The following is a 22,392-nucleotide window of genomic DNA, read 5'->3' on the forward strand; positions in this document are numbered from 1 at the left end:
TTTTAATGGCATAGAAATTTCGGCATACAGCTAAATAGAAAATGAATAAAGCAGTAGACAGTAACCATCAATATAACGAACCTTAAGTCCTTCAAAATAAGATTGTATTTAAATGAAAATTAGGGTAATACGGGAACTCTCTTTTGTCTAGGGACCCATTATGACATTGGTTCATAAAACACACAAAGCACTAGGCAAGTCAAAGCGATATGTTGTATAAATTGTTTAAAAGAAAAATATACCGACATTATTTACAATTTTATGGACTATTCTAATGATTTGCTGTATATTAAAAAGTAAATTAAACAATTATATAGGGGAGACTGGAGAGGGTTGAGTCAGTGGGAGGTTTGAGCCATAGAATACCTAAATAAATTTATTTTTCCGTTTAGTGGATGCTTACTCATTGCTTATTTATCGTTATGTAAATCCCATGTCAAATCGAAGTCTGTTAGGAAAGTTAGAGTGAAAAGTTGTTTTTGATGCTAAACAATGTAAGTTTTTTATCAAAATGTAAAAGTATTACCCCTCATACTTTCCAAAATAATCCAAATGCATTTGTAAGCCCTGAGGTTATAAGGTAATTTCCGAAAGCTCTTCCACGTAAAAAGAAAGCTGGAAGGAAATGTGGGAAAACATGGATTTTAACGGACACCCCCGAAAAAGACCAAATAGAAAAAAAATTGAAGAAAGAGCTAAGAAGTAAGAACAATAAAAAGCAAAATAAAAAAAAAGGAGAAAAGGGCGGAGAAAAAAAAATGGCATTAGAAGATGAAAATCAAGTGTCAGTTAAACAAAATGAAATTGAGATAGTCATGGAGGACTCTGAACAATCTAACGATTCTTTCAATTTTTCGAGTTCTGATGACTTAACTGATATCGAGGAACATATTTAACAAGAAAATGCTGAAGAAAGCGTTATGAATTAAAACGTTTGTACGAATGACTATAATCTTGTACGATTTTCTACCAAAAAGACTTTCTGACATTACGTTACTTAAGCCATAAATATTAATGGCAACGATTACGACCTATTGTGCATGAGAAAAAAACCTCCGGAATACAAATTTGTTTTTCCCGATGTTGCAGATGAAAGTTGGGCACCGAGGAAAGATCTTGTTATGTTACCAAACCTCTCCTTTACTGTAGGAACAGCTAGATCACATATGAGCCTTTCTTTTTTAGTTGATTTTTCTAAATATGAAAATTTATTCTAATTAGATACATAATATTTTGGCATATTTTTCAAATGTTCCTATTTTTTTTATTATTGTTATTGCAGGGTTAAATAATACCTAGTTAAGTTCTTTAATAAATTTGATTTTAACTTATGACTTTATCGTTACCTACTACTCTTGTCTCAACCCTTCCTATGCTTGGCTCAATCCTCCCTTTGCTTGTCTTAAGCCTTCCTTCATAAAGGAAGCTTTGAGATAGAGCTTTTTAAAATAATCATACTATTGCGTTAAAAAACTAACACCCATAGTCAATATGTAAAAAGCTTTATCCAATTACTAAAGCAAGGCAGAAATTTAGTTCGCTGAAAAAAAGGGGCTCAACCCTCCCCAGTGTCCCCTACTGTTAAGTCTAGCCTCGATGTCGTAATAATTAACTTGTAGCTGTACACGGTCTCCCAAATTAGTATGTTTTCAGAGTATACCAAAAACTAGAGGAAATAAAAAAAAAGTAGTTAATATTTCATGACTTTTTTTTTCGTTAACACTAGAAAGATGTACGTAAATTTGACGACGCTCCTCGGTTTTTGTCGCAGTTTGGGTGCAATCGCGTAACCAATGCTCATCCACTCCATAGCATATGTTTCTTTAGACTTTATTTAACAGGTGGTGGGTGTGTTTCATTACTACTATAATTATGACTGTATCAGATTTTTTAAGGGCATGTCGTCAATTTTATGAAAGTCCACTTTCTACGTCAGTTTTTCACTCTCGGTTTATTTGAACGGCGCGCGGCAGTGGCGTTTTTGGTAAGTCATTATCTAATAATTTTTTATATTTATAGTAAATAATATTTTATTTAATTATAGCACTGTCATCGAGAAAACCTTTAAGTTCAAATGAAATAAACGATGAAATATAGGGTATAGAAATAATATGAATGGTGAAGATAGTGAGCAAGAACTTTGTGAAGATAGTGTAAGTGACTGGGAGTTACAAGAAGATGCTTTGGATTTTGAATCGAACGATTCAGATAAAGAAGATGACTCTAAAAAATAGTGATAATTCAGAAATTGTTTAGCCATCCAGTGTAACCAGTTTATGTGTAAATTTAATGGATCCAGATATAACAGCAATATTTAAAAGCCAAAAATTTACAGAAGAAGTACCTAGAACATTAAGTCAGAACGCCACTATTTCTCAGTTTATTGTAAATCCGGGAGAGGCTCTAAAATGTAAAAACGGGTATAAGTGGTTAAATAAAATACCTTAATTGACAAAAATAACAGCAGCTAGAAATATTACTCATTTTATAGCTAGTCCTAAAGGAAATGACAAAAACACACAAAAGGTAAAGAATAGTTTTTACATTTTTTTTAGATGATATATTATGTCGTACTCTGTTACACTCAAATACTGAAATTACAAGACAATCTAAAAAATATGCCAGTCGTGGAATTATTTTTAATATAAGTAAAAATAAGCTAAAAGCTTTATTGTCAATTTTGATAATGTCTGCAGCAAATAAAAACAGTCATCTATCCATGAAATATATGTTTGATAATATTATATCAGGAAAATTTTATCAAGCCTGCATGAGTGGTCAGCGTTTCAACTGTCTTAGGTTTGATGAAAAGAAAACACGAAAAGAAAGACAGCAAGATGATCCTTTTGCGCATATTCGCGAAATGTGGGATATTTTTATTACTAACTGCAGATAATTATATACACGTTTATCCTATCTGACTATTGATGAACAGTTAGTAGGATTTCGAGGACGTTGCCCTTTTTGCATATATTTACCTCATAAATCTAATTCGTATGGTCTCAAAATTGTTATGATGTGTGTAAGCTCTTCGAAATATATGATTAATGCTATTCCTTATTTAGGCAAGAAAACCATACAAATGGTTTGCCGTTGGGTACATATTTTGTAAAGGAACTTACAAAATTAGTTCATGGTAGTAATAGAAATATTATAATGCACAACTGGTTTACATCAGTTAGCTTAGCAGAGGAGTTATTAAAAGATGTTTTGCTTTGATAAAAGAAAGACATTGGTATCATATATGCCGACTAAAAATAAGGACTTCACGAATGTGCTGATGTTTCCAAAATAAACGGTAAACCCACTATAACAATTGATTACAATGAAACGAAAGGTAAAGTGGATACATTTGACCAGATGTGTTTGAATTTTTGAATTTGAATTCTTCTTCTCATTGCGCCGTCTCCTTTCGAAGGTTGGCGATCCAAATGGCAATTGTAGTTCTGGAAACTGCTGCGCGAAAGATCTCTGCGGATGAGCGGTCGAACCATCTTCTCAGGTCTTTCAGCCACGAGTTCTGGCGTCTTTCTACTGATCTTTTGCCCTGTACTTTTCCTTCCAGTATAACTTCAGAAATTCAGATATGAACAGAAAGTACCTCAACATTAGTAACTCTTTGTAACCATGGAATCCTCAACATTCGTCTGTATATATACATCTTAAAGGCGTTTTTTTTTTTCGATTTCAGAGTCCATTGTCCAACTTTCACAGCCATACAGTAAGACAGAAAAAACATAACATCTGATCATTCGGATTCTAAGCTGTAGAATATGATTGCAGGTCGTAAAACGAGGAGATGGCCTTTGTGTATCTTTTATAATATAATAAATATTGCAAGTATTAACTCGTATGTTATTTACACCACAAACACAATAAAAGAGAATAGAAAAGTTTTATCCCTTCTTGTATCCCGAATGGAAAAGTTTTATCCCGATACGAATATATGGTTGAATTGGCTCATCATCTTATCATCTTCGTCATAGGTTTCACCCCTCAAGTAGGAGCAACCCTGGGTGCAGGTCCAAAAGTGAAGCAAAGGGCAAGAGGAACCTAAATCCAAATTTCCATACAAATCCGTCGTCTTCTTCTTTTCCTTTTTATATAGACATAACTCTGTCTGTTTTTCAATGTGCCTCCAGTAAGTTCCTACTGATCGTCTTTCTATTGGGGAACCGTCTCTTGCCGTTTTTATTACTCTATTTATTATCATTCGGCTTGCATGATCGTTCCATTATACTCTTCTATTTCTTACTCAGTTCTTGATGTTCTCCACCTTGCATCTACGTCGTATTTCTGTACTTCTAGCTCTGTCCCATAGTGTCTTACCATCAGTTTTTCTAAGTGTTTTCATCTCTGCTGTTTTTAACATCCTTTTTGTCTTCTCTGTGGCAGGTCTTGTTTTTGCCGCGTATGTCATTTCTACATATTGTTGCATTCAGGCAGCCTGCTGCTCTGTTTGATCTATCTACTTCAGGGATGCACAGACTTATTAAGACTAGGGGCCACTCGGGCAAATCATGAACTGATGGCGGGCCGGCCGCCAGAAGTATAGGTAATTAAAGACAATAAAGAATTGATAATAAAAATTTATTAAAATTGAAAAATAATTTATTAATTTTAAGTGTGGCACTGCATAGTGCTTACAATCTTTTTTATATTTGGCTCAAATTTACTTGTAGCAACACGTAAAACTGCTTCCAAACTTTCATTTGCAAGACGGTTTCGATTTTTCTTTTATTATTATTTAGTATTGAAAAAGTTTGTTCACATATATAGGTAGAACCAAAGAAGCTGGCACATTTCAGAGAGTTTATGCGCAACTCTTCGTACATATTTTTATCAATGCAGCGGTAAAAGTTCTGCAAGTCTCCTTCGTTGAATTTGTTGCGTAAATCTAGGTCGTTTTGAATGTCGATAATTTCTAACTGCATTGACTCTGGCGCATTTTCAACTGAAATCGTGAAAGGATTGCTGAATATGTCCAACAGAGTTTTCACTTTTTTAAACTCCGAAAATCTTTCTTGAAAAGGTTGAATCAAAATATCTAGCTTTTCTACATAACTGAAATTAATCGCAGTTTTGTTGAATTTTTCAGCCATTTTCTTATAATTCGGAAAATGATTGTAATTTCCAGAATTCAAGTGTGATCTGAAAAGTGTCAGCTTGCATTGAAAGGATGAAACATGAGCGTAGAGCTGGGATATCAGTTGATTTTTGCCTTGAAGCCGTGTGTTCAAGACATTCAAATGATTTGTAATGTCAACTAAAAAAGCCAAATCACACAACCAATCAGGATTTTTAAGTTCCGGGACATCCCTTTGCTTTTCCGCTAGAAATATTCCAATTTCTTCTATTAAATTTAGAAATCGTTCCAGTGTCAATCCACGACTTAGTCACCTTACTTCTGTATAATACAGTAAATCTCCGTATTCGCTTTCGATGTCATCAAGGAATTGTTTAAATTGTCTGTGATTGAGTCCTCGTGATTTTATGAAATTTACAATCGAAACTACCACTTTCATGACATTTTGAAATTCAATTTTTTTAGAACAGAGGGCTTCTTGGTGTATAATGCAGTGAAACTGCATAAGATCTTCAGCGTTTATGTTTTTTTCTTGCAGATGCTTTCCGCATGCGGCCCGCGGGCCGCGGTCTGTGCATCCATGATCTACTTGATCTTCCACTTTCGTTTCGAGCTTAGATTCGAGCTAGATAATATGATGCCTAGATAGTTAAACTCCATTACATGCTCTATTATCTGACCTTCCAGCTTCAATTTACATCTTAGTAAATTTGCTGATGTAACTATGCATTTTGTCTTTTTTGGATAAATCATCTTCACTTTGAGAGAGTAGTATTGCGTCGTCTGCATAGCATATTATTTTAAGTTTTATTTCTTCCATTTGGTATCCTTTTTTAGTTCTTACTTTTTTTATTATTTCATCCATAATCAGATTGAAAAATAGAGGACTCCCTGGGAATCTCCCTGTCTTATCCCATTGCCAGCTTTAATAGAATCGGTTAGTTCTTCTTCTACTTTTACTTTTATTGTGTTGTTTTGGTAGATATTTTTGATCGTTTTGATTATTCGTAGAGGTATCTCTCTTGCGTACAGTAAGTAGATAACGTCTTTTAATTTGACCCAGTTAAATGCCTTTTTAAGGTCCACGAAACATATAAATACCGATTTGTTGTATTCTAGTTATTTCTCTTTCACTTGCCTCATTATAAATTTAGCGTCAATGCATGATTTTTCTGACCTAAAACCTTATTGTTCTTCTACTAGTGTTATAATTTCATTCAGTTTATTTGTTATTACTTTGGTTATTAATTTTAGAGTCGTGTTTAATAAATTAATTCCTCTGTAATTTCAGGGGTCCGATTTTTCTCCCTTTTTTAAGAGAGAGATTAGGATTCTTGATCTTCATTCTTAAGGAATTTTGTTTTGTTCTTTTATTTTTTGTGTTGGTTATAATAGTGGTTTGATCAGATCTGGTCCTCCGTACTTTATAAGTTCGTTCGGTATTCTGTCCTCTCCTGGTGATTTTCTTTTTTTCTTATTTTCTTAATGCTTCCTTTACCTCTTTTTCCTCAATATTTATTTTTCCGTCTGTCGTCACCTCTGGTGTTGGTGGTTCATTATCGTCAGCTTTGGCAAATAGGGATTGGTCTACCCATGTTTCCTCCTGAATGTTTTTCGTTTTTATTAGTTCATTTATCTCTTTTCTTTGTCCTCTGATCATTCTACATATTTCTTTTTGTGATCCGTAGAAGTCGTGTTCCATTTGTTTTAAGAAGCTCTGCCGGTGTTCCCTTTTTATTTGTCTAACTAAAGTATTCGTTTCATTTCTGGTTCGTTTATAGTGGTTGTATGGCTGTTGTGTTTGTTGTGTTCTGTATTGTAAACAGGCTTTCTTCTTTTCTTCACATTTTGGTTTCTCTTCTCTAAACTTTCTCTCTAAACCATGGTGTTTTCTTTTTTCATATGTTAGTGTTCGTTATTTTCCTCTCTATTCAAGTGATTCTGTTGCTGTGTTAATTATATTATTTTTGAGTTTTTCCCAGCTTTCCTCGATGTTATCGTTTTTTATTTCATTCCCAGCGATCTTCACTGATATTATTTTCCTGTATAAGTATTCCGTGGATGCCGTATTTAATCCTTCGACTTTGATTTTTGTTTGTGTTGGCGCCGCTCTCTTGAATGTGACGTATTTCATGATGATTCTTATTTTCCATAATACTATGCTATGATCGCTAGCTACATCTGCTGTGTTGAGGCATCTTACGTCGATTATTTTTGATGGATGTATATCTCTGTTGGTTATAACATAATCTATCATAGATCTTTGTCCACGGGTGTTATTAAATGTATATTTGTGTTGGTCTTTGTGGTCAAAAAATGTGTTTTTTATACGGAATCCGTCGTGACGAGAATAATTACACTCGAAAACGGTCATTTATTGGTATTGGTTCCTGTATTATATTTAAATATAATTGCAATTACGGTAAATCTAATTTCATGCTGACCATGATACTTAGTGACAAATATATGCATTAAAATAAATATTTTACTTAGGTACGGTTACATATTTCCAAAAATTTAAATATTATGTGTTCTACTAAGAAATAAAAATGGCAAATATAAAAATATCTAAAACTAAATCCATTATTCTTACATTCTTTAACATAATACTTACAGTATTAGTATCCTAAGGTCAATTCATTGTTTTAAACAAAACAATGCAGGATATTATAAAACCATCACACAAACAATGGGTATTCACAAATTTTATTCAATTTGGACAAAGGTTAGTAATACTGTTAAACCCTTTTCATTTGCATTGACAAGGGTTTTCCATGAAATTAGTTGTAGTATTCAGTTGTCAAAAAATTTCATTCGCTGAATAGAGTTATTAGCGGAAGGGATGGGAGACTTTTCAATAACTATCCGTACCTATTTTACCTAAAAACAGAACAGGATAACAAAAGAATTTAGGATAAATTTAAAAATACGAGAATAAGTATTATGCATGTAGTACAAAGAGTATGGAGGACTCATGCTATAAATGTTTTTGATAATAAAAGGACATTACTGAGTTCTACTTATTTGCATTTTATATATATTCTAGTTTGTAGGAATTAGTGTGCCTTGGAATTGTTGAAAAATAAAGACCGTAAAATCATAATATCTACAAAAGAGTAATAGAGAATGTGGTTATAAAATACATATTAAATCTAATTAGTGATATATATGGTACAAACCACATAGTCCTAACGGTTGGTAATGCTAATGCAAAAGTAGGTATGGAAAACCAAAATAAAAAAGTAGCAGATAAAGAAACTATTTATGACGAGAACATAATAATGGAAGAACATTATGCCACCTAGCAGCAACAAAAAACAATTACTTCGTAAGCAAAAACTGGGGATGTGTGTTTGTGAGGGGAAGAAGTATGTATCTATTTATCAAATGAAATTACCAATATTTTTCCATCAGTAATAAAACAATAGACGTACCCGGTATAGAAATTAACCACTTATTTATTACTAATAACTCTTTTATATTTAATATAGTTTGCATATACCGACCTCCGGATACAGTACTTACTTAGGACAATATACTTTTTGACAAACTTAAAATTATCATCCCGTGAAAATTTTATTGTTGTTGGAGATTTCAATTTTCCAGAGATTAGCTAGCCAATATTTACAAAACTTGTAACGGGTAGCTCTTTCGAGGCGACAGACTCAGTAAAACACAGGTTGAAATAGAAATAAATCTATTAATTCTAACGTATGTACAAAAATAAAAATTAAATATATTCTATATCCCTGCCTGGATCCCGCGTCTGTAAAAGAAAAATTATTATCACTAACAGAATAACCACATAAGCAGAATGGAGAAGACAAAACCGTGTCGTCAAAATAGCAAGAGTTAAGTCACCAATCGGCAAAAGAAGTATCGGACGACCGCGCAAAAGATGGAGTGACAACCTTCATAGAAGCAATAATCCTTCAATAAATAAGCAGAATAATTGCTTATAAAGGGAAAGAAAAAGAAATATTGATTGATACATCATCATCATCATCATCATCATCATCTTGGTGCTACAGCCCTTAGAGGGCCTCGACCTTCTCAAGCTTTCTACGCCATTCTATTCTGTCCCTCGCTTGCATTTTCCAGTTGCCGACTCCGATCTTCTCGGCATCTTGTGTTACCCCGTCCATCCACCTCAGCTTTGGTCTACCCCGTCTTCTCATTCCCACGGGTTGCGCTGTTAGAGAATCATTTTTATCATGTTTGACTCAGGGGCCCGGGCTACATGTCCTGCACACTGCAGGCGGTTTCGCTTAATTATAGTGGTAATATCTTTACCACCAAACGTATGCTTGTAGATATTCCGCAGTTCAAAGTTATATCTACGCCTCCATATTCCGTTCTCACAGACCGCTCCGAATATCTTGCGTAGCAGCTTTCTTTCAAAAATAGATAGAGCGAATTCATCTGTTTTCGTTAGCGTCCATGCCTCTGATCCATATGTGAGAACGGGGACTATTAGTGTTCTATACAGCCTTATACGAGTTTTTTGAAACAGAAGTTTGTTAGCTAAGTACTTTGATAGACCATGATAATACCTCTTTGGAATTTTGTTATTCGCCTTTTTATTTCCTCAGATGTGTTATTATTGTGGTTAATCGATATCCCTAGATATATGAACTCTTTGACTGCTTCGAAGTTTTGGTCATTGATGGTTAAATTTATGTCAACATTTCCAGCTCTTGTGTTTGTGTTAGTCGCCATGAATTTGGTTTTATTTTGATTTATCTGTAACCCCATTGGTTCTGCTGCTGCTACTAGCTCGGTTAGGATTTCCGCAGTTCCCGCCCTAGTTCTTGTTATAATGTCCACGTCGTCTGCATATGCTGATCTATTAAATATTGTTCCCGTGCTATCTAAATTAGCGTCTCGTACAACTTTTTCTAAGGCGACATTAAAAAGCTGACACGCTAGCGCATCTCCCTGCCTTAACCCCCTATGTATTTGAAATGGGGTTGACGAGTCGTTTTGAATTTTTACTGCTGATAGCATCTTCGCCATTGTCACTTTTATCAAACATATGAGTTTTTTTTGGAATTTCTAACTCAGTCACAGCGTTGTAAAGACTTGGCCTTAAGACACTGTCATATGCCGCTTTAAAATCGACAAAGATATGATACATATATATGTTAAACTCTTGCGCTTTTTCGAAGATCTGTCGTAGTTTAAAGATCTGGTTAATGGTTGAACGTCCACGCCTGAATCCTGCCTGATATTCTCCTAGAAACATTTCAGTGTAACGCTTTAATCTCTTATTATATAAGCCTAAGCTCTATTCTTCAGGCATTTACTCCTCAGACCAAATTCTACAAACAATTTCTAGCATCACCTTTGTGAGCTGCTCTCCACCGTGCTTAAATAACTCTGCTGGGATGCCATCGCTACCTGGGGACCTAGGGTTCCTTAATTTTTTCTATAGATATTTTTACTTCATCTACCGAGGGGTTGTTTCACGAGTTCCTCATTTCGGTATTCTAGCCCTATATTGTTAGTAGGTTCCCCTTCCAGCAACTCTCGAAAGTACTGTACCCATCGTAAAAGGATATCCTCTTTGTTGGCAAGTAAGTTACCTTCCTTATCATTACAATAGTTGATTCTTGGTTTGATGTCTTTTCTAATAATATTTATTTGATGATAGAACTTTTTTGTTTCTTCGTGACTCATATGGCTTTCGAGCCGTTCTAATATGTCATTTTCCGAGTCTCGTTTTTTTTTTCGGTGTATGCGTTATTCCTCTCTCCTTATGTTTTTTATCTATCTATTGTTGTTGTTTTAGTTTTTCCTTGCTGCATGGTACTAAATGTCTCGTTCTTCTCATCTGTTAGAAGAGTTGATACAATCATTTTTAAATATTGATTTTACTCGCGCCTAATAGAACTGACATTCGTATGACCTGGGACTGAGTTGTGGGTTAAGATTGAGTGGGAGATTGATGCCTGTGGATGGTTCAACATTTATTTTATCTTCCATAATAAATTCTACAGATACATAAATAGTGACCCACTGATAGATTTTCCACTATCTTCAGTAATTTTCAATGTCTTTATAAAAGACTTCGAGACCTGTGCACTTTCCACATTAATGCTTAATCCCACATGTTATTTTGCTTCCTGTCATGGAGTATTTTACCCCACGGCAGGGATGTCTTTTTAAACCCATCTGAATATTATATGTCCAAGTATTTACGATAGAGATAGAAATAGATCATCCCTACCATTTCTTGACAATATAATGAAGAAAAACCAATTCCAAGGTTTTCATCACTATTTTTATCGAAAACCCATCATACCAAATTACTTGAATACCAACTCTTATCATTAATCTTTACAAATTAATTCAGTTATTAATATCCTTATCTTTAGATCATTACGCCTTTCCGATGATGTAAGCAAACCAGATAACCCTCTACTTTAAAACAAGACCTCATCCAAAATGTTTACGATAAAAATCACATTAATAGGATCATCCACAGGCATCAATCTCCCACTCAATCTGATCCCAAAGACCCAAAGACTAGGCCCATGATCATACGAAAGCAGTGTATTTAAAATCTAATTCTGGTTTTCCTTCCCCCAATAGAATCTACTAAATATATTTTGTTTTAGCTAAATCTCAGCCTCTGATCGTATTAAAGATTTATTTTTACATCAAAAGAGTCAAAATCAACAAAATCCTTAAATCAAGAGCAATAAAGACAATATTTACTCCTCAACAAAAACTTCCATCCCTTGTCTGATTAATCAAAGACAAAATTCCAAATTCAAAGACGCCTCAAAAATTTTCGCGCCAAACTTCATCCAAACTACATCATCATTGCCAGTATAAATAATCCATCTGCTGTCCCCAGTAGCAGTAGTGCAGTGACTAGTGAACAGTGTAGGAGTCTGAGACGTCTGAGACTGAGAGAAGACATCAGAGACGATGTTGAAATCTCGACGAAGTGATAATTAAAGCGATTTAACCCGGAAGCCTCATGATTTTAACATTAATCTTTATAATAGTGTTGATCTTAATTTTAGGTTTAATTGTACTCCGAACAATATAAATGTATATGGTATATCTTCATAATATTGAATTTTAATTTACACAACATTTTCCACTATATCAACTGAATTGATTGGGATTTCCCGAACTTTTGTCATGTCGCTAATTAGTTCTTCTCGGATATCACAATAATTGAAATGGGAAATTGCTGCGGAATATTTAAAATTAAATACTGGTTTTCCTTCCCCCAATACAATCTATTAAATGTATTATGTATCTGCCACATAAATATATGGCTTCATCAATCATAATATAGAAGTAACTGTCACCAATTATTTCGTGTACATCATAATTAAATTAGACAAGGTGCACTTAATAAATTCGTATTTAAGTCGCAGATTCATATTTTATTTAAATTTTAGTCTACTAAAATGTGCCGTTCACACTGCAGTCGAATTACTTATTTAAAATAGTTCTCATAGTACTCATTGATAATATAATTTCTCAAATGCGACTTTCAATGGTTAATAGAAAATATCCTAAATAAAATCGAATATGATAACTACAGAGTTTTTAAAATTTTATGTTCGTTGACTAAGTCATTCTATTCATTGCTCTATTCATGAATAGAGCAAACAGAGCCGCAGGCTGCTTAAACGAAACAATATGAAGAAATAAAAATATCGGGAAAGAAACGAAAGGCAGAATTTTCAAAACAGTTATCAGACCAATAATGACATACACCGCAAAAACAAGATCTAACACAGAAAGAACAAAAAGGACGTTAGAAACAGCAGAGATGAAAACACTTAGAAAAATTGATGCGAAGACACTATTGGACAGAGCTAGAAGTACAGATATACGACATAGATGCAAGGTGGAGAACATCAAAAACTGGGTAAGAAATAGAAGAGTAGAATGGAACGATCATATAAGCCGAATGACAACAAATAGAGTAGTAAAGACGGCAAGACACGGTTCCCCAATAGGAAAACGATCATTAGGAAGACCACGCAAACGATGGAATGACAACTTACTGGAGGCACATTGAAAAACGGACAGAGTCATGTCTATATAAAACGAAGAAGAAGAAGAAGAAGAAGACTTAGTCATCTAAAAGCAAATAGTATAGTTGCTAATAAAATAATAGCTGTAATATAATTTCTTAATGACGTATAGGGTGATTTACTTTGGCTGTTCTTGCCACTGTGTACCACCCATCAGGCACATATAAATTTATTTTTCGTCCCCTACATTCAATCGCAGAATGAACGCTGTCGCATTTCATTTCGGAATGTCGGGATTCCATGAACTTTTGATTAATAATTTGTAAATTATCAAATGAAGACAAAGCTTTTTTAAACATTGCAGATAAAATGGAATTTCTATTTTGACCTGTTGCAGTAATAAAATGTTACTTCACTCACTTCAGATGGTAGCTCAGAAAGCATATTCCATAAGCATATAGCAACTTCTGATGATCCTTTTGTACCATTCAATTCATGCCTCATGTAGCAACTAACAGCAACAGTAGTTTTAAGACTATACACCGTAAAATTGTAGGTTTTGACGTCTTAACGTCTTAAATTAGGTTGTGGCTCGGAGTCACTCATGAACAAGTGTATCGCCCGCTCACGTCTGTTACGATGAGTCACCGAACGAGAGAGAGGCCCGCCGGACCGGCGAATGCCTTGCGTCTCTCTCCCACTCAAACATGATCGGTCCGCTGCGCGCGCAGCACTAGAGAATTAGGCGCGTTGAATCGGTGCGTGCTTGTGTCTCTGCAGTTTAAGTTTACATGTACAATGTTTTAGTAAACAAAATATATTTCTATAGTTAAACTTTGTGCAATTCTTATTTTCATTCAATTCCTTGTTCCTATTGTGCAATTTAATAATATTCATATTCGCCCGTAAAACCGACTTTACAGGCAACCGATTTTTTTTAGTTTCCGTTTATAATATAATTGCCCCACTTCTAATTGGAGAGTCAGTAAAAGCTTTTCCATGTCCATAGTGAAGGTGCTGAAAGTATTATCAATTTTAGCACGATTTTTGTCAATTTTCTTATACTCTCTAGCCTCTTACTTTCGACGTTGATGTAGATTGTATTTATCTTGATGTTTTTCATTTTCGTCTTCAGTTTTATTTGTGAATTGCGTGCAAAACCTGCATTGGTATTTTTTTTTGGTTAATGGAAACCATAGTTAAATTCGGTGCTTAATATCGCTCCTTAAATACAAAAGTCACACATTCCAAAAAATATCAAAACTGATTTTTTTGCATAAAATGCATCTTAACCGATGAAACTTTCATATTTCGCTCAACCAGCCGTCGTTTTATGATCAAAAGCACCCGTAAACCCACATACGTTAGTTTTGTTTTGTACCGTTTCTGTAACTGAGTTCCGTGCAAAACTACCACATCTTCAGATGCCATCAGACATTCGGCACGAGTGCACGCATTTTTTATGAAAAACTAACACATTCCAAAAAACTGCTAAAAGACAGGTGAAATTATATATTCAAAAGTGCCACATTCAAAAATACATTCGTATTGCAGATCACATACACGTAAGTATCTTATCATTTTTATGTGCAATAGTACAATATTTTAAAATAGGTTAGTTTTTCGTTTATAAATTTGATATTCTCTCTTATTTTTGTATGCAATACTACCATATTTTGAATTATGTTAGTTTTGCAAAAAATAATTAGAATTATTTTCTTATTTCTTTATTCTAAAGTTACATATTTCGAAATATGGTATCTTTGTATTTGAAAGTGATCTCTAAATAGATTTTATTTTTTATATTAAAAAGCAATTTTTAGTTTTACTGTTGTTTTATCGGAAAGTTTTTGTAGTTTTTGGAGTAATCTTATGGGTTAAACAAAATAATTTAGAAATCTTAAAACCAATTAAATTTTACTTACCCATATAGATACATTATAACGCCTATTTACGAGAAAGTAAATTGTTTGATACAGGTAGGTACTTATAATTAATTTTTATTTTCAGAATGGCAAGAAGAGCGCAACGTATTTTGGACATGATACCACCAATAAATGACCCTCGAGATGAACAGCAATCTTCTTCAACAATACGACCTAGTGAACTGGATTCAATTGACATTCAGACTGACAATATTATTTATCATGAATATGATGCTAATGGCATTAGCTCTCTACCGGACAGTCAGTTATCTTTAGATATTCTGAACTCCGTTGAAAATAACGAAGATATTCAAGCAACGCCTCCAAATCACAGAATATTCAATAAACCATCTTTAGTCATTAAAGAAACAGACTCAGACAGTGATTCTTCCTCTGGTGAATCTTCTAGCTCTTCGAGCAGTTCCAGTTCTAGTTCTTCAAGTAGCTCCAGTTCTACAAATAACCTAAAAGATTTCTCATCCGATGATAGTGTCAAAGATCCTACGTATGAAGATCCATTTTCTGAAAACCGCAAAGCCCAGTCAGATTCCGATGAAGAACAACAACCACAAGCACAGTTACCTGGCATTCAAGACTTTCCGCAATCAGCCGTGGATAACCAGAAGTTACTTAATATTAATTCACCATCACCCGGAGTTGACGATCAGCCACCTAGTGTTGACGAGCACCCATCTAGCATCGGTGAGCAGTCTCCTAGTGTTGATGATGAATCGCGCAGTAGGTGTCGTAAAAGAAAAGCAGAACCGCTTTTATGGAAACGAAACCAGAGCAAGCTATTGAAAAACAAAGGTATGTCCTATACTTCTATGTCCAAGTCTAAGAAAGTTTATGATGCCAAAAAAATGGGTCCTGTATGTTTCGATAAATGTAAATTAAAATGTTCTACAGAGTTTACGTTTGAAGAAAGAAAATACATCTTTGAAAGGTTCTGGGAGTGCGGTGATCTGGAAATCCAACGACAGTTTATTCACGATCACATGACCAAGGTAGAACCAAAATATAGATACGTTCGTGAAGGTAGCAGTCGCAAAAATTACAATCACTCATTTTATCTGACTCGGAATAATAAAAAAACTCGGGTATGTAAAGTATTCTTCATGAATACCCTTGCAATCTCAGACACTATGATCAGAACCGTTGTCAAAAAACAGTCCGAAACTGGTGTGCACCTTAAAGATAACAGGGGAAAACATAACAACCATAAAAGACTCTCGCTAGAGCTGAAAAAGATAGAGATAAAGAGCTTGTGAGTAATACCTTCGTAGTGGCTGTGTGCGACCTCCAAGCGGTGATGCCTTGTCCACGGGGTGATGTGTCGAGCTTCTATTATACGTCTAAATTAAATCTACTTAATTTCACAGTAACTGAGCTCGGTACAAAGGACACAACTTGTTTTGTATGGCACGAGGGAGAAGGAGCCCGAGGTATTAATGAAATTGGCTCCTGTGTTCTAATGTATCTTAGAAAATTGAATGACAATGTCACGGAACCTTGTGATGTCACTTTCTATAGCGATAATTGCTGTGGCCAACAAAAGAACAAATTCATGCTGGCAATGTACCAATACGCAACTCAAGAATTGCCAAACATCAAGAGTATTACTCATAAGTTCCTAATAAAAGGGCACACCCAAAACGAAGGAGACCCTGTTCATTCTGTCATCCAACGTAACATTACGAGAGCATTGAAATCATCTCCAATTTACGTTCCAGACCAGTATATCACTCTGATTAAAACAGCAAAGAAAACTGGAAAGCCTTATACTGTTGAAGAACTGACACATGAGAATTTTTTTGACCTCAAACCTCTGTGTACAGGAAACTACGATATAGATGATGATGGCAATAAATTCAAATGGACCGATATAAAGATTCTGAAGGCGGATAAAGTAAGCAATGGCATATTTTTCTTTAAAAGTTCCTACGAAGAGGAAGAGTTCAGGTCGGTATCTACGTTGAGAACACGCCGCACGAAGTCAACGGCAGTGCCTGATAATAATTTTACTCTAAACCAACTTTACACTGAAAAGCTTACAGTTCCTGAAGCAAAGAAGCAAGGCATTCTAAAGCTAATCCAAAAAAACGTAGTGCCAAGATTTTATGAATCTTTTTATGATAATCTCTAAATTAGTGCACAAGTTACTGTTGTTAACTGATTTTTAATGTTTTCGTTAAGTTTTTTTTATCCTTTACGAGCATTACGCTCAATGTAGTTTTAAGAAAACGTTTTATAAAAATATTTTTGTAAGAACCACGTTTATGTGCTTCATACAGTTGTGATTAGTGTAGATCATGGAAATGATTATTTTGAAGGTGTCTTTCTCCTTAGTGCCTTATTTTATAAGACTATCACTGCTAATAATACTATTTTAAGATAAAGTTACCTCTGTTTCTCTTAAAGGTTTTTGCTTAAAAGGTTAAGTTTTGTTTTTAACGTAAATTTATTCCTCTTATCTACTACTATAGGTAATATTAAAGACTTAATTGATGATCTCATGATAAAATTAACAATTATTTGTTTTCCCTTAGCAAGTTTAGTATGTAGTAAGTTAGTATGTGCCTTTTTTTAATAAATTGACATTTTGTAAGGTTGACAACCGAAAATAAAACTCAAATTTTCCTAATTATGGTGGTTTAATTTTTAAAATTTTAATGTTCTCGACGACAAAGTCTATATACAAAACTAACTTATTTGCATTTTTTCGACAGTCCATTCGAGCTATGGTTAAGATTGCTTTATTGATATAGGCTATTTAATTACGCATCTATAATGATACCAAAAAAATCTACCTAATACACATAGTTTATACAAAAATCATAAAGTAATCCAAATTATTTTTGTAAATGCCTCTCCTGTACAATTTGCTTATTTTGACTTGTGGTGCTTTTGTATTTAAGGAGCGATATATGTTTTTAATAATAAAACTACATTAAATCTTTCTGATACTCTTTGCAGTATTTTAAATAATCCTGGTAAAGTCGTTTTTCAGACAAATTAGATGGTAAGTATTTCCTCTTGGTTGAACTTCGACAATAGTGGGAATCAATCACCGGTAGTGATTTATTGTGATTACGTACTACCTCCTTTTGATTATCTGGGATTTTATTAGGGGAAATTTTTGGACCTCTATTGTCCTCGTCTATGATACCTGACGACTTTGACTTTTTTAAAGCCGGGTCAACATTTTTTCCAGATATATCAAATGTACCCAGAAAAAACTTTTTACATGCTTGGATGTTCTTGTCGTCCATACTTAAATTTTACTTCTTCTTCTTCTTCTTCTTCAGCCTTAAGTAATCCAACTTTGGACATAGGCCTCTCCCAAATCAAGGCCTTCCCCAAATATTTGCGTTAATTGCTTCCAGTTGTGTCCTTCGATCTTCTTAATGTCATCAGCCCATCTCATTTGTGGTCTTTCTGTGCTTTTCTTTTCTAACCATGGTCTCCACTATTGTATTTCGTGGTTCCATATTTTATCCTTTAGTCGGGCATTGTCTCCTGCTAAGATTTATTTTAATTTGGCAGCATGTTCTCCTGCGTCTTTTACTTTGGTTTTGCTTCTAATCGATTTGTTTGTTTTTTTGTCTATAAGTCTTACCCCGAGGATTGATCTTTCCATCGCTCTTTGTGCTTTTACTTTTTTATCCATATTAGACTTGGTGAGTGTCCTCGTCTGTGAACCATATGTAAGTATAGGGAGGATCCTTCATCAAATAATTTTTGCCCCTTTTCCTGGCTAATTTTTTATGTACACCTATAATGACATTTACAATTACCGCAAAGAAGAATCAAAAATAAGTAACAAAAAAGCGTGTTATACGTTTGACTTACAGCAATGTTTACCAATACCTTTTCTTGGATCTTCCGTTGTGTTTTATAAAAGGCATTTATGGACATACAATCTCACTATTCATGATGGAGCTTCAGGGAAATCCAAATTAAAAAAATTATCCATCACCCTCAGTCAAGTTTGTAACGTTTTATACCGATACCTGTGGTGGTCAGAACAAAAATTCTCATTTGTCGGCGATGTTTTTGAAATTTATAGAGGAATCCACCACTTTACAGATTATAAACCATATAAGTTCTTAATTCCTGGGCACACACATTTGAAGTGTAACACAGACACCGCCCTAATAGAAAAATAAAAGAAAAAAAGTAAAATTCCAATATACCATCCACATGACTGATTTCAGCTTGTTCGATCCACGGGGAGAAAGAACAAATTTGAGGTGTGTGAAATGAAGCAAGAAAATGTTTATGACTTCTTCAAACTCTTCAAGGACCAGCTAGTTATGAAGAAAAAGAATGAAAATAGTTTGCATTCAAGTGGCATAATGTGAAGTGGTTGCAATATGATGTTAACGAGCCAAGGAAAATCAAATATAAGAAAAACCTGACTGATGATAACTTTAGACGTCGTGGAAAATTTTCAACTCTCTTTGTAACTCGCAGATATGATTCACAACTACGTATATCTAAAGAGAAAAAGAGAGATTTAATTTCAATTATTAATTTAATACCAATGATATGTATATATATACATATATATATATATATATATATATATATATATATATATATATATATATAATATACATACATAGATATATATATATATATATATTTATATATATATATATATATATATATATATATATATATATATATATATATATATATATATATATATATATAGTATGTAGAAGTAAAACTACGTATTTTTCAATTATTCAAATATTTTAAGTAGAGATTGTTAATAATGGAACTGACAGTTTCCCAACTCTACTCAGCATTGAGTCGTTGTTTGACGTTTTTGTCCTGCTGTGATTTAGCAAATGATATAAATTGAAGCAATATAAACCCTTTGCAAACTTTTGAATATATGTAGAAATGAAGCTATTTATGTGACATAACATTTGATTTCCAGAAAATAAAAGATTTCGCAGATTTATATTACAATAGAATATGTTTACAATGAAATATTCATTTTAGGTAAAGATAGGAAGTAAAAATAAAAAAAAAATTATTAGGAATTTTTTTCAACAAATAATTTTCAAACAGTATTGTATTGCATTCTAGCTATTATTACAGATCTCGTATAAAACAAATTGAAAATTGTAAAATAAATTATTGTTTTGTAGTTTAGGTTTCCAGATCGGAACTATGTTAAAAAACTCAAAAAGTGTTTGAGTTAAATATCTTATTTAATTGCATTATTCCCAGTTTATACTTTAATATTATCTGCCTGAGTGATATAGAAGAAAAAAAAAAGATTATGCTACAAGAAAAACATAGAAACTAATATTTTTTAAACTTAGATAGGGTTCTATATATTTGAATTCTTTTTTTAGAAAGAACGCAATCGCTGCAGGCATAAGGGAATTTTTGTTTTGTGGTACACAACTTTCACTCCACAATACTTTGGTTTTCATATTGAAATATTCTCTAAAAACAGCTTCTAGAATTTTAATCAATGCACTTGCTATATCATTGCCACTTCTACCCATAAGAGGTTCACTCCACAAGGCACAGTATACTTTTGGATAATATTGTAGTTAAACTGTAAACATTAACTTGCTTTTACAATAAAAGATACAGTACTTACTTCAGTATGAGGACAGCTCAAGGCATTTTGTAAATCAAACACCAAAAAATTATTGCAAGTTTCTCTATCTTTTATTATTTCTTCACGAGCCGCATTCTTTGCTTGTACATGCTGATCATACACTGTTGATTGTTCAGCCTCCAATAATATACCTTCCTTATGTTTTAATTTGATCTCTTACAGCTTATCAAATTTAAGGTGATACTTGACAAATTTGTCCACTTGCGTAGAAAATTAAGTGAGAACGCATTCGGAGGAAAAGAGATACATAATGCGCTCGGTCTCTTCGCCTCGTTGGTACACTCCGGACTACAAGTTTACAGAGAGTGACCTTATTTATTAATGGAACTTCTATGATATATCTATATTGTATGTTATTTTGACTTTTCAATTTTTCCTTCGGAAACTTTTCTCAAAATACAAAATATTTTGTTTTTGTTGCTTGGTAAAAAAATTCTTCTAATAATTATATTTTATTTGACTCATTAATATTGACCATTCAGTCATGTTGAAGCGGAAGTTTTTTGGAATACTTCTATAAATGTCTCGTTCTGTAATTTTATAAGAGGAATATTGGCAGAGATGAAAGCTTTACATTTGCGTTACAGTAAACTGTATAAGAATAAAAGAATAATAGTTATTCTTATACCTGGAACATACCGACGAAACATTTATTACTTAATTTTTATACTAGAGTTGTCGTAATATTTTATATTATAGTCATATACTTTTATTCTTCGGATCTTCGGCATTTTAGTAAGGCATAAATATTTTAATCTGTTGTTTAATTCTTTACAATAGAATAATACCAGCCCCGTTGGGATGGCTGTCAACATCCGGTATTTAGGTACTAAACTGTATAACTTTATTAACTTTCCGGAATATTTTATTTTCGTAAGGAGATTTTGTAGAAATATATCGTATAAAATATATCTCAAATAGTGAGTGAGTTGCCAATATGAATAAGTCAGATAAAATAAAATTATTAGAAGAATTTTTTTACCAAGTAACAAAAACAAAATTTGTTTAATTTATTGGTATTTCGTATTTTGAGTTAACGATTTCCAAAGTGGAACTCGAAACTTCAAAATAAACTTATTTTAAACTAAAATTGTGGCTTATTCCCAATAAAAATAGTAAATTACATTATTATGCCACAAGAAAATAGCCTAAGAATAATTTTTATTTTAAGTAAACACACACACACACACACACACACACACACACACACACACACACACACACACACACACACACAAGCGTACAACCCAGCTCCTACAGAGATATGTGTGTTAACCATTCCTTCATTTCGTCTTTTCTACACCCCATAGTGGGACATTTTTGCACTTGGACATTGTGGTATGATGCATTGTCTATAACCAATACACTACGGGCTGGTATATGAGCAATACGTTTTTCATAAATCCATTTTTTATAATTATTATAGTTCATTTCGCTATGATAATCTCCAAACTTCGTACCAGATTTAAATGTCAAACATGCGTTTTTTATGAACCTTATTTGGCCGCCGGCGTGAACAATAATTACCCTTTGCCCTTTGGACACTGGCTTGTGCAAACCTTCGGTGGTATTGTCTTCCCAGTATCTGCCATGGGTATGACAGGAATGAATATAACTTTCATCCATGTAAATTATGGGCCGATTTTCTTCCCTATATTGTTTAATATTTCTGAGAAACTTCCTCCGGAGCACTTGTATATCGGGTTTTTCCATTAGGATTTTCCT

The 22,392-nt window shown here is 33.5% G+C and overlaps 2 protein-coding genes across 2 annotated transcripts in view; both read left to right on the plus strand.

Moving 5' to 3' along the window:
• LOC140435099 (tachykinin-like peptides receptor 86C) overlaps nucleotides 1-22,392 on the plus strand; it is a 951,389-nt gene that overhangs the window by 102,809 nt on the left and 826,188 nt on the right. The gene's annotated exons all lie outside the window — the stretch shown is intronic.
• On the plus strand, nucleotides 14,529-16,288 carry LOC140433089 (uncharacterized). Its single transcript, XM_072521147.1, has 2 exons — nucleotides 14,529-14,657; nucleotides 15,103-16,288. The coding sequence occupies exon 2, from the start codon at nucleotides 15,104-15,106 to the stop codon at nucleotides 16,286-16,288; it is 1,185 nt and encodes a 394-aa protein (XP_072377248.1). The 5' UTR covers nucleotides 14,529-14,657; nucleotide 15,103.

Source organism: Diabrotica undecimpunctata, chromosome 2, assembly GCF_040954645.1.
Source record: "Diabrotica undecimpunctata isolate CICGRU chromosome 2, icDiaUnde3, whole genome shotgun sequence".
NCBI classification, from domain to species: Eukaryota; Metazoa; Arthropoda; class Insecta; order Coleoptera; family Chrysomelidae; genus Diabrotica; species Diabrotica undecimpunctata.